Source organism: Manis pentadactyla, chromosome 8 (assembly GCF_030020395.1).
Source record: "Manis pentadactyla isolate mManPen7 chromosome 8, mManPen7.hap1, whole genome shotgun sequence".
NCBI lineage: Eukaryota > Metazoa > Chordata > Mammalia > Pholidota > Manidae > Manis > Manis pentadactyla.
Genome location: NC_080026.1, coordinates 59,885,566 through 59,897,983, shown reverse-complemented (window position 1 = coordinate 59,897,983; position 12,418 = coordinate 59,885,566). Strand labels below are relative to the sequence as shown.

The 12,418-nt window shown below is 37.1% G+C and overlaps 1 protein-coding gene across 3 annotated transcripts in view; it reads left to right on the top strand.

The window, feature by feature from the left end:
• The window catches only part of PARG (poly(ADP-ribose) glycohydrolase), a 179,050-nt gene that overhangs the window by 11,341 nt on the left and 155,291 nt on the right, over positions 1-12,418 (top strand). For all 3 annotated transcript variants that reach the window (XM_057505767.1, XM_057505766.1, XM_057505765.1), the window contains exons 5-6: positions 5,156-5,274; positions 5,402-5,485. In XM_057505767.1, the coding sequence (XP_057361750.1) occupies positions 5,156-5,274; positions 5,402-5,485 (203 nt within the window). The remainder of the gene's footprint in view (positions 1-5,155; positions 5,275-5,401; positions 5,486-12,418) is intronic.

The window sequence follows — 12,418 nt, the reverse complement described above, 5'->3', positions numbered from 1 at the left end:
CCATGTTGTTGGATAGAGTAAGATTTGTTTTCTTCTTATGGCTAAATAATACTCCATTGTGTACATGTACCACATCTTCTTTATCCATTCATCTACTGATGGACACTTAGGTTGCTCCCATTTCTTGGCTATTGTAAATATTCCTACGATAAACATAGGGGTGCATATGTCTTTTTCAAAGTGGGCTCCTGCATTCTTAGAAAAATGTTTGATAAAATTCCGCGGTGAAGCCTTCTGGTTCAGGGCCTTTGTTCTTAGGTAGGTTTTTGATTACCAGTCCAATTTCTTTGCTGGTAATTGGTCTGTTCAGATTTTCTGTTTCTTTCTGGGTCAGCCTTGGAAGGTTGTACTTTTCTGGAAAGTTGTCCATTTCTTCTAGATTATCCAGTTTGTTAGCATATAATTTTTCATAGTATTCTCTAATAATTCTTTGTATTTCTGTGGTGATTTTTCCTTTCTCATTTGTGATTCTGTTTATCTGAGTAGACTCTGTTTTTTTCTTGATAAGTCTCACTAGGGGTTTATCTATTTTGTTTATTTTCTCAAAGAACCAGCTCCTGCTTTCATTGATTCTTTCTATTCTTTTATTCTCGATTTTATTTATTTCTTCTCTAATCTTTATTATGTCCCTCCTTCTACTGACTTTGGGCCTGATTTCTTCTTTTTCTAGTTTTGTTAATTGTAAGTTTAGACTTCTCATATGGGATTGTTCTTCTTTTCTGAGGTAGGCCTGTATTGCAGTATAATTTCCTCTTAGCACGGACTTCACTGCATCCCACAGATTTTGTGGTGTTGAATTATTGTTGTCATTTGTCTCCATATATTGCTTGATCTCTGTTTTTATTTGGCCATTGATCCATTGGTTATTTAGGAGCATGTTGTGAAGCCTCTATGTGTTTGTGGGATTTTTCATTTTCTTTGCGTAATTCATTTATAGTTTCATACCTTTGTAGTCTGAGAAACTCATTGTTACAATTTCAGTGTTTTTTAATTCACCAAGGCTCTTTTTTTGGGCTAGTATATGATCTATTCTTGAAAATATTACATGTGCACTTGAGAAGAATGTGTATTCTGCTGCTTTGGGTGTAGAGTTCTGTAGATGTCTGTTAGGTCCATCTGTTCTAATGTGTTGTTCCGTGCCTCTCTGTCCTTACTTATTTTCGTTCTCTTTGATCTGTCCTTCAGAGTGAGTGGAGTGTTGAAGTCTCCTAGAATGAATGCATTGCATTCTATTTCCCCTTTTAATTCAGTTAGTATTTGTTTCACATATGTAGGTGTTCCTGTGTTGGTCGTATAGATATTTATAATGGTTATATCTTGTTGGATTGACCCTTTTATCATTATATAATGTCCTTCTTTGTCTCTTGTGACTCTGTTTGTTTTGAAGTATATTTTGTCTCATACAAGTACTGCAACTCCTGCTTTTTTCTCCCTATTAGCTGCATGAAGTATATTTTTCCATCCCTTCACTTTTAGTCTGTGTATGTCTTTTGGTTTAAAGTGAGTCTCTTGTAAGCAGCATATAGATGAGTCTTGTTTTTTTATCCATTCAGTGACTCTATGTTTTTGATTGTTGCATTCAGTCCATTTACATTTAGGGTAATTATCGATAGGTACATGCTTATTGCCATTGCAGGCTTTAGATTTGTGGTTACCAAAGGTTCAAGGTTAACTTCCTTACTATCTAAGAGTCTAACTTAACTCACTTAATATATGCTATTACAAACACAATCTAAATGTTCTTTTTTTTTTCTCCTCCTTTTTCTTCCTCCTCCGTTCTTTATATTAGGTATCATATTCTGTACTCCTCATCTATCCCTTGATTGACTTTGGGGAAAGTTAATTTAATTTTGCATTTGCTTAGTAATTAGCTTTTCTACTTTCTTTACTGTGGGTTTATTTCCTCTGGTGACAGCTACTAAACTTTAGGAACACTTCTATCTATAGCAGTCCCTCCAAAATACACTGTAGAGATGGTTTGTGGGAGGTAAATTCTCTCAGCCTTTGCTTATCTGGAAATTGTTTAATCCCTCCTTCAAATTTAAATGATGATATTGCCAGATTAAGTAATCTTGATTCAAGGCCTTCTGCTTCATTGCATTAAATACATCATGCCACTTCCTTCTGGCCTCTAAGGTTTCTGTTGAGAAGTCTGATGATAGCCTTATGGGCTTCCTTTGTATGTGATCTTATTTCTCTCTCTGGCTGCTTTTAATAGTCTGTCGTTATCCTTGATCTTTGCCAATTTTATTGTTATATGTCTTGGTGTTGTCTTCCTTGGGTCCCTTGTGTTGGGAGATCTGTGCACCTCCATGGCCTGAGAGACTATCTTCTTCCACAGATTGGGGAAGTTTTCAGCAATTACCTCCTCAAAGACACTTTCTATCCCTTTCTCTCTCTCTTCTTCTGGTGTCCCTATAGTATGAATATTGTTCCGTTTGGATTGGTCACACAGTTCTCTCAATATTCTTTCTTTCTTAGAGATCCTTTTTTCTCTCTATGCCTCAGCTTCTTTGTATTCCTCTTCTCTAGTTTCTATTTCATTTATCGTCTCCTTCACCATATCCAATCTGATTTTAATAACCTCCATTATGCTCTTCAATGATTGGATCTCTGATCGGAATTCATTCCTGAGTTGTTGAATATCTTTCCATATCTCCATGAGCATGGTAATGATTTTTATTTTGAACTCCCTTTCAGGAAGATTCATGAGGTCGATGTCAGTCAAGTCTTTCTCAGATTACATGGAACATCTTTATAAAATAACCTTTTGGGCCTCCTTCTGGAGTTGAAGATATTTTAAGCTTAATTGCTTACTCAGCCACTCTGAGTCAACCATTCTTTCCTCCTTGGCATATTCTCTTCCTTTGGTTTTCATGACGCCATGTAATCCTAGCTTTCTTTGTACTTTTTAGCCACTTAATGTTGCTTTGGCACTTCTATATGTGGCTACTGAATGTTGTTGGAGTTCCTCAGGACATTCTCATGGGTCGTCTTTTCTTCTCACTGCCTATAGGTGGTCTCATCCACAGTTAGGGTTTTAATGGTCACCTATGTAAGTGGCCTACAAATTTATTTTTCTTGGGTTACAGACTTTTTATGAAACTGCCTATTTGACAGTGTCTTTCCATAAGCTGTTGCTTTCCTCCTTTCCTCGTTGACTTCTTTTTATCTTTTTGTAGTTCAGCTTAGTGGCCCACTTTTTCAAGAAAACCTTTTCTAAGCTCACCAGGTAAGTTAAAATTGTCTAGAATAGGTTCTCAGAATACCATGAACCTCTCATTCATAGCATATATCAGTTTGTTAGGCGAGCATTGTATATTTTCCTCAGTCCTTGTCTCTGCCACGACAAAGAATTGAAGGGCAGAGACACAGTAGTGAAGCAGAATAAAAGTTTTATTTGAAGTTACTTACAGAGAGGAAAAAGTACAGGCCACCTCAGCAAGGAGAGGGACCCTGAAAGGTCTGGAGAGAGAAAGTTTAAGATTAAAAGGTTACACACTTAGAAAGTATGGGTGACCTCAGAGAGAGGAGCGCCCCCTGAAAGTTTGAAAAGAGAGAGTGTAAAGTTAAAAGGTTACACACTTGTAAAGTGCAGGTGACCTCAGAGAGGAGTACCCAGAAAGGTTGGGGTTCACTCTTTAGGAATGTGACTAAGGGCTGAGGGTGCAGACTTGTTAAGTGGTCTTTGAATACTTAGAATTAACTTAACACAAGGATCTTCCTGTTCTGATTTCTCCCTGGGATACAGGCATCTTGGTCTGGGAGCATGTCTGCCCAGCCCCCAAGGTGGGCTGAGTTATTGTCTGTTTGCTAAAGAGTAATTTAAGAATCTTACATTTTTAACTTCCTGGGTATTAAAATGCAGTCTTTAAGATGGAATCCTTCCTGCCTTTCATATGTTGTTTAAGGCTGGGCCTGTATGCTAAATTAGTTTCCTGGGTTACAAACTACTTAATTAGGGCTGGAAGGATTAAAAAAAAACAGCATATAGGTTAAGGTAAAAAACTAAGCTGGGCCTTCATGATTAACACAATTAAGACATGGGCTATGCTAAGGTACCCTCCTTTACTGGGGAATATTCAAACATTCCAGGCCAAGCTTTTTGAGCTTTAATTGATTAATTTGGGATCTTTTTAGTGGACTTTCTGGCCTTTTTCTCTTTCCACCCCACTCATCTATTTTCCTGCCTAGCAAGTTGAAACTTTATAATATTTATTTGTGTGATTATTTGATTATATGTAATGAAATACTTGTTCATGCTATGACATGGGTAAATCTTGAAAACATTACACTAAGTGAAAGAGGCCAGACACAAAAAGCCACCTATTGTATGTTTCCATTTATATGAAATGTCTGGAATAGGCAAAATGTAAAACTTCTATGTTTTAAATTATCTTTTTCCTCAAACATTTATTTAATGCTTCTTATAAGTAACATAGGTGTTTATAAACATATATATGTACATATACATATACAAAACACACATGCCAGGCTCTGTTATAAATATTCAGAACACAAGTTAACATGGTTATTATTCTAAAGAAGTTTAGCGTCTAGTGGGGGAAGGAAAAAAGTATAGTATTATAATGATTTAATAAAACAAGAGAGAATAAACTAAATGCTTTTTAAAAAGTTTCTGAAGTCTTTTTAGAAGAAATGAAAATTGAGCTGAGTGGCAAAGGTCAGAATAAATGCTTAAACAGCTAGTGTTTGGGTAAGAGAGGATGTAAAAAAAAATTGAACATAATTTGGAATCAGTGTCTAGGCAGAGGGGAGCCATTACAGGATTAGAAGCCTGGGAATACTTTAGAAAGATAAGTAGGGATAAGGGTTTTATGGGGGATGAATGTCTGGAAGTGGTTGGAGTTAGAGAGAGGGATAGAAAAGGCTGTTGGCAGAAATTCAGGCAAGGAAAATGAGGACCATGGGCCTACATGGGATGGAGACAAAATGTCCGGGACCAGGTGACCTGGAAACTGATTAAATGGAGATAAAGAATGGGTACAGCTGAAGAAGACTTCTGAGATTTCTTGCCAAGGAGCTGGTCTGTATATTGTAGCCTTTGCTTTGCTGACTTTGTAGATTATTTTGTAGAAGGTGTGCCTAGTTTTTACACACTTATAGATTTCTTGTTTGCCCCTATTTCAGGTAGATCTTTTGCGAGCAGGAGAAGTTCCTAAACCTTTTCCAACACACTTTAAAGATTTGTGGGACAACAAGCATGTTAAGATGCCATGTTCAGAACAAAACTTGTACCCTGTGGAAGATGAGGTAAGAACAAAATTGATGTTCTTTTAGTCTCTGAAAGGTCGTTTAATGCACTCTTGTTTGACTTGCAATTCTGTGATGCAAAAAAACTTAGAGGAGTTTCCTCACTTGTTTTTTCTTTTCCTTAAAGAATGGTGAGCGAAGTGCAGGGAGTAGGTGGGAGCTCATTCAGACTGCACTTCTCAACAAATTTACACGACCTCAAAACCTGAAGGTATGTTATTTTTGCTAATCTTGCCTTTTACATGTAGTTGTTAGAAATGGGTCTCGTGTCTCCTCCTCAAAGACATTTTTTGATCTTCAGTAGATTTAGGTGACAGCATTATTTATATGCAAAGTGCATGTTTCCTGAGGAACTCTCTTAAGAGACTATCTTGGTTTGCTTTCTATCACAAGGAATGAGTAGAAGAATTGGGAGTTGTAAATGACTTGCCTGGAGCCACACAGAATAATTTCAAGGAACCAGGAATAAGACCTCTGTTTCTTGATTCCCCATCCAATTTCCTTCAGCCCAAGCTTCTCTTTTATTTTTGTTTTAGAATTACCATGTTTCTGAAATGTCTTTAAAAACTAAATCAGGAAAGAATTATGACTTCAGCGGTATTTGCCCAAAGGAAAGCTGAGTTTCCTGATGATTAAAGTATACATTAAGCATTCTGCTTTTTATAGCTGTTAATACAGATTCTAGCAGTTTAATAATTTGCGTATTAATCTTATACTTTACCAATAATTTATTTTTTGATTTTTAAAATATTTAAGATTATAAGGGTAATCATAGATAGTTTTTCTAATATCTAAATATGGGTCAGTATATGTTTATTTTTGGCACTAAGAACTTTATTTTTGTTTATCTTCAAACTTTGTATATGTGTGTGTATATATATTCAAACTATATGTGAGTGTATATATACATAAATTTTATGTTTGCTTAGTATATGTTTATTTTGACCATGTAAAATTATAATTATAAACAGTTCCACTGTGGAAACAGTTTCATTTTCTTTGAGAGACTTGATTTGTTGTGTATAATTTCTCAGGTTTTATACTGTTTTTTTTTTGTTTTTTTTTTTAATAATTATTTTTTATTGAAGGGTAGTTGATGCACAGTATTACATTACATTAGTTTCAAGTGTACAACACAGTGGTAAAACATTTATATACATAATTCTAGGTTCCAGCTATCACCCTACCAGGCTGTTACAATATCTTGACTATATTCCTTATGCGATACATTACATCCCGGTTACTTATTTATTTTACCATTGGAAGTCTGTCCTTTTTTTTTTTTTTTTTTTTTCGTGAGGGCATCTCTCATATTTATTGATCAAATGGTTGTTAACGACAATAAAATTCTGTATAGGGGAGTCAATGCTCAATGCACAATCATTAATCCACCCCAAGCCTAATTTTCGTCAGTCTCCAATCTTCTGAGGCATAACAAACAAGTTCTCACATGGAGAACAAATTCTTACATAATGAATAAGTTACATAGTGAACAGTACAAGGGCAGTCATCACAGAAACTTTCAGTTTTGCTCATGCATTATGAACTATAAACAGTCAGTTCAAATATGAATACTCATTTGGTTTTTATACTTGATTTATATGTGCATACCACATTTCTCTCTTTATTATTATTATTTTTAATAAAATGCTGAAGTGGTAGGTAGATACAAGATAAAGGTAGAAAACATAGTTTAGTGTTGTAAGAGAGCAAATGTGGATGATCAGGTGTGTGCCTGTAGACTATGTGTTAATCCAAGCTAGACAAGGGCAATAAAACATCCACGGATGCAGAAGATTTCTCTCAGAACGGGGGGGTGAGGTTCTAAGCCTCACCTCTGTTGATCCCCAATTTCTCACCTGATGGCCCCCCTGCGACTGTGCCTGTCTTAGGTTGTTCCTCCCTTGAGGAATCTTACCCGTCTCTGGCTAACCAGTCATCTTCCGGGGCCATACAGGGAAATGTGAAGTTGGTAAGTGAGAGGGAAGCCTTATTGTTTGAAAAGGTTAGCTTTTTACTTCTTTGCATATTTATGCCCTGTGGCTTCTATGGCCAGCATTTGTCTTGAGGTATCTTTACCACTTGGAAGAATTATGATACTCGGTAAATTTGATACGAGGCACGAATTCTATTTAAGGGTTGTAATTAGGAAGGAAGAAGAAAAGCTGTAGAAGTAGCAGGCGGAAGAAAGCATGGGAAGATTGATTATTTCTTTGGCATATCTTCTTATAGAGTACTTCAGCATGAATAGGTTTTAAGCTACTACTTAAATTGCGCACACACATTAACATAATAGGAGTATAGTTACATAACCAAAGCATATCTGTAATTACCAGCCATCTCCAGTGAAACCAAGAAATCCAGTTAGGCACCTTAGGCATTTGTGAAAACTTATCTATGACATGATGGATATTGTCCAACTGAACTTGAACAGTCTGAGAGAAATCAGACAAATTAAAACAACCCATTCCTGGGGACTGTTCACATGCCATATGTTCTTTTAACAGTAAATAGTCTGTAGTTGTAAGACTTTGGAGCGCTACAATTTGCACTTCTCCAAATTCTTGGTTGAGTTCCAACAGTATAGATCCAGTCAAATTTGTTGTTTTACTGTATGCACAGGTCAGCTTAGATATCTCCTTCCTCATTCCCATGGCAAGTCCAGGAACGGGTGGGATGAGTGCATCTACAGCTGTAGCAGTGCGTGGATCTTTGTTGGGGTTTTTTGATGATCATCTTCTGGCATGAGTCTTCCAGAGAGTGCTGATGTTGGAAGTTCTTTTTCATATCGTATCTTAGTTCATTTTCAGGGTAGCCCAATTAGGCTTTGATCCTCTGTATAAACACAGACAGACCCTTTGCCTACACTTTTATATGCCCTTTATACCCTTGTGTAGAACTCATTGGAAGTCACCACACAGGAACTGCCTTTTTTTTTTCTTTTTTTGGAATCACTAATCTACACTTACATGACGAATATTATGTTTACTAGGCTCTCCCCTATACCAGGTCCCCCTATCAACCCCTTTACAGTCACTGTCCATCAGCATAGCAAAATGTTGTAGAATCACTACTTGCCTTCTCTGTGTTGTACAGCCCTCCTCTTTCTCCCACTCCCTCATGCATGCTAATCTTAATACCCCCCTACTTCTCCCCCCCTTATCCCTCCCTACCCACCCATCCTCCCCAGTCCCTTTCCCTTTGGTACCTGTTAGTCCATTCTTGAGTTCTGTGATTCTGCTGCTGTTTTGTTCCTTCAGTTTTTCCTTTGTTCTTATATTCCACAGATAAGTGAAATCATTTGGTATTTCTCTTTCTCCGCTTGGCTTGTTTCACTGAGCATAATACCCTCCAGCTCCATCCATGTTGCTGCAAATGATTGGATTTGCCCTTTTCTTATGGCTGAGTAGTATTCCATTGTGTATATGTACCACATCTTCTTTATCCATTCATCTATTGATGGACATTTAGGTTGCTTCCAATTCTTGGCTATTGTAAATAGTGCTGCAATAAACATAGGGGTGCATCTGTCTTTCTCAAACTTGATTGCTGCGTTCTTAGGGTAAATTCCTAGGAGTGGAATTCCTGGGTCAAATGGTATGTCTGTTTTGAGCATTTTGATGTACCTCCATACTGCTTTCCACAATGGTTGAACAAGTTTACATTCCCACCAGCAGTGTAGGAGGGTTCCCCTTTCTCCGCAGCCTTGCCAACATTTGTTGTTGTTTGTCTTTTGGATGGCAGCCATCCTTACTGGTGTGAGGTGATACCTCATTGTAGTCTTAATTTGCGTTTCTCTGATAATTAGCGATGTGGAGCATCTTTTCATGTGCCTGTTGGCCATCTGTATTTCTTTTTTGGAGAACTGTCTGTTCAGTTCCTCTGCCCATTTTTTAATTGGGTTATTTGTTTTTTGTTTGTTGAGGCGTGTGAGCTCTTTATATATTCTGGACGTCAAGCCTTTATCGGATGTGCCATTTTCAAATATATTCTCCCATACTGTAGGGATCCTTCTTTTTCTATTGATGGTGCCTTTTGCTGTACAGAAGCTTTTCAGCTTAATATAGTCCCACTTACTCATTTTTGCTGTTGTTTTCCTTACCCGGGGAGATATGTTGAAGAAGAGGTCACTCACGTTTATGTCTAAGAGGTTTTTGCCTATGTTCTTTTCCACCAGTTTAATGGTTTCATGACTTACATTCAGGTTTTTGATCCATTTTGAATTTACTTTTGTGTATGGGGTTAGACAATGGTCCAGTTTCATTCTCCTACATGTAGCTGTCCAGTTTTGCCAGCACCATCTGTTGAAGAGACTGTCATTTTGCCATTGTATGTCCATGGCTCCTTTATCAAATATTAATTGACCATATATGTCTGGGTTAATGTCTGGATTCTCTAGTCTGTTCCATTGGTCTGTGGCTCTGCTCTTGTGCCAGTACCAAATTGTCTTGATTACTATGGCTTTATAGTAGAGCTTGAAGTTGGGGAGTGAGATCCCCCCTACTTTATTCTTCTTTCTCAGGATTGCTTTGGCTATTTGGGGTCTTTGGTGTTTCCATATGAATTTTTGAATTATTTGTTCCAGTTCATTGAAGAATGTTGCTGGTAGTTTCATAGGGATTGCATCAAATCTGTATATTGCTTTGGGCAGGATGGCCATTTTGACGATATTAATTCTTCCTAGCCACGAGCATGGGATGAGTTTCCATCTGTTAGTGTCCCCTTTAATTTCTCTTAAGAGTGACTTGTAGTTTTCAGAGTATAAGTCTTTCACTTCTTTGGTTAGGTTTATTCCTAGGTATTTTATTTTTTTTGATGCAATTGTGAATGGAGTTGTTTTCCTGATTTCTCTTTCTGTTGGTTCATTGTTAGTATATAGGAAAGCCACAGATTTCTGTGTGTTGATTTTGTATCCTGCAACTTTGCTGTATTCCGATATCAGTTCTAGTAGTTTTGGGGTGGAGTCTTTAGGGTTTTTTATGTACAGTATCATGTCATCTGCAAATAGTGACAGTTTAACTTCTTCTTTACCAATCTGGATTCCTTGTATTTCTTTATTTTGTCTGATTGCCGTGGCTAGAACCTCCAGTACTATGTTAAATAACAGTGGAGAGAGTGTGCATCCCTGTCTAGTTCTCGATCTCAGAGGAAATGCTTTCAGCTTCTCGCTGTTCAATATAATGTTGGCTGTCGGTTTATCATAGATGGCCTTTATTATGTTGAGGTACTTGCCCTCTATTCCCATTTTGCTGAGAGTTTTTAACATGAATGGATGTTGAACTTTGTCAAATGCTTTTTCAGCATCTATGGAGATGATCATGTGGTTTTTGTCTTTCTTTTTGTTGATGTGGTGGATGATGTTGATGGACTTTCGAATGTTGTACCATCCTTGCATCCCTGGGATGAATCCCACTTGGTCATGGTGTATGATCCTTTTGATGTATTTTTGAATTCGGTTTGCTAATATTTTGTTGAGTATTTTTCATCTACATTCATCAGGGATATTGGTCTGTAGTTTTCTTTTTTGGTGGGGTCTTTGCCTGGTTTTGGTATTAGGGTGATGTTAGCTTCATAGAATGAGTTTGGGAGTATCCCCTCCTCCTCTATTTTCTGGAAAACTTTAAGGAGAATGGGTATTATGTCTTCCCTGTATGTCTGATAAAATTCCGAAGTAAATCCATTTGGCCCGGGGGTTTTGTTCTTTGGTAGTTTTTTGATTACCGCTTCAATTTCGTTGCTGGTAATTGGTCTGTTTAGATTTTCTTTTTCTTCCTGGGTCAATCTTGGAAGGTTATATTTTTCTAGGAAGTTGTCCATTTCTCCTAGGTTTCCCAGCTTCTTAGCATATAGGTTTTCATAGTATTCTCCAATAATTCTTTGTATTTCTGTGGGGTCCGTCGTGATTTTTCCTTTCTCGTTTCTGATACTGTTGATTTGTGTTGACTCTCTTTTCTTCTTAATAAGTCTGGCTAGAGGCTTATCTATTTTGTTTATTTTCTCGAAGAACCACCTCTTGGTTTCATTGATTTTTGCTATTGTTTTATTCTTCTCAATTTTATTTATTTCTTCTCTGATCTTTATTATGTCCCTCCTTCTGCTGACCTTAGGCCTCATCTGTTCTTCTTTTTCCAATTTTGATAATTGTGACATTAGACCATTCATTTGGGATTGCTTTTCCTTTTTTAAATATGCTTGGATTGCTATATACTTTCCTCTTAAGACTGCTTTTGCTGTGTCCCACAGAAGTTGGGGCTTAGTGTTGTTGTTGTCATTTGTTTCCATATATTGCTGGATCTCCATTTTGATTTGATCATTGATCCATTGATTATTTAGGAGCGTGTTGTTAAGCCTCCATGTGTTTGTGAGCCTCTTTGCTTTCTTTGTACAGTTTATTTCTAGTTTTATGCCTTTGTGGTCTGAAAAGTTGGTTGGTAGGATTTCAATCTTTTGGAATTTTCTGAGGCTCTTTTTGTGGCCTAGTATGTGGTCTATTCTGGAGAATGTTCCATGTGCACTTGAGAAGAATGTATATTCCGCTGCTTTTGGATGTAGAGTTCTATAGATGTCTATTAGGTCCATCTGCTCTACTGTGTTGTTCAGTGCTTCCGTGTCCTTACTTATTTTCTGCCCAGTGGATCTATCCTTTGGGGTGAGTGGTGTATTGAAGTCTCCTAGAATGAATGCATTGCAGTCTATTTCCCCCTTTAGGTCTGTTAGTATTTGTTTCACATATGCTGGTGCTCCTGTGTTGGGTGCATATATATTTAGAATGTTTATATCCTCTTGTTTGACTGAGCCCTTTATCCTTATGTAGTGTCCTTCTTTATCTCTTGTTACTTTCTTTGTTTTGAAGTCTATTTTGTCTGATATTAGTACTGCAACCCCTGCTTTCTTCTCACTGTTGTTTGCTTGAAATATGTTTTTCCATCCCTTGACTTTTAGTCTGTACATGTCTTTGGGTTTGAGGTGAGTTTCTTGTAAGCAGCATATAGATGGGTCTTGCTTTTTTATCCATTCTGTTACTCTGTGTCTTTTGATTGGTGCATTCAACCCATTAACATTTAGGGTGACTATTGAAAGATATGTACTTATTGCCATTGCAGGCTTTAAATTCGTGGTTACCAAAGGTTCATGTTTAGCCTCT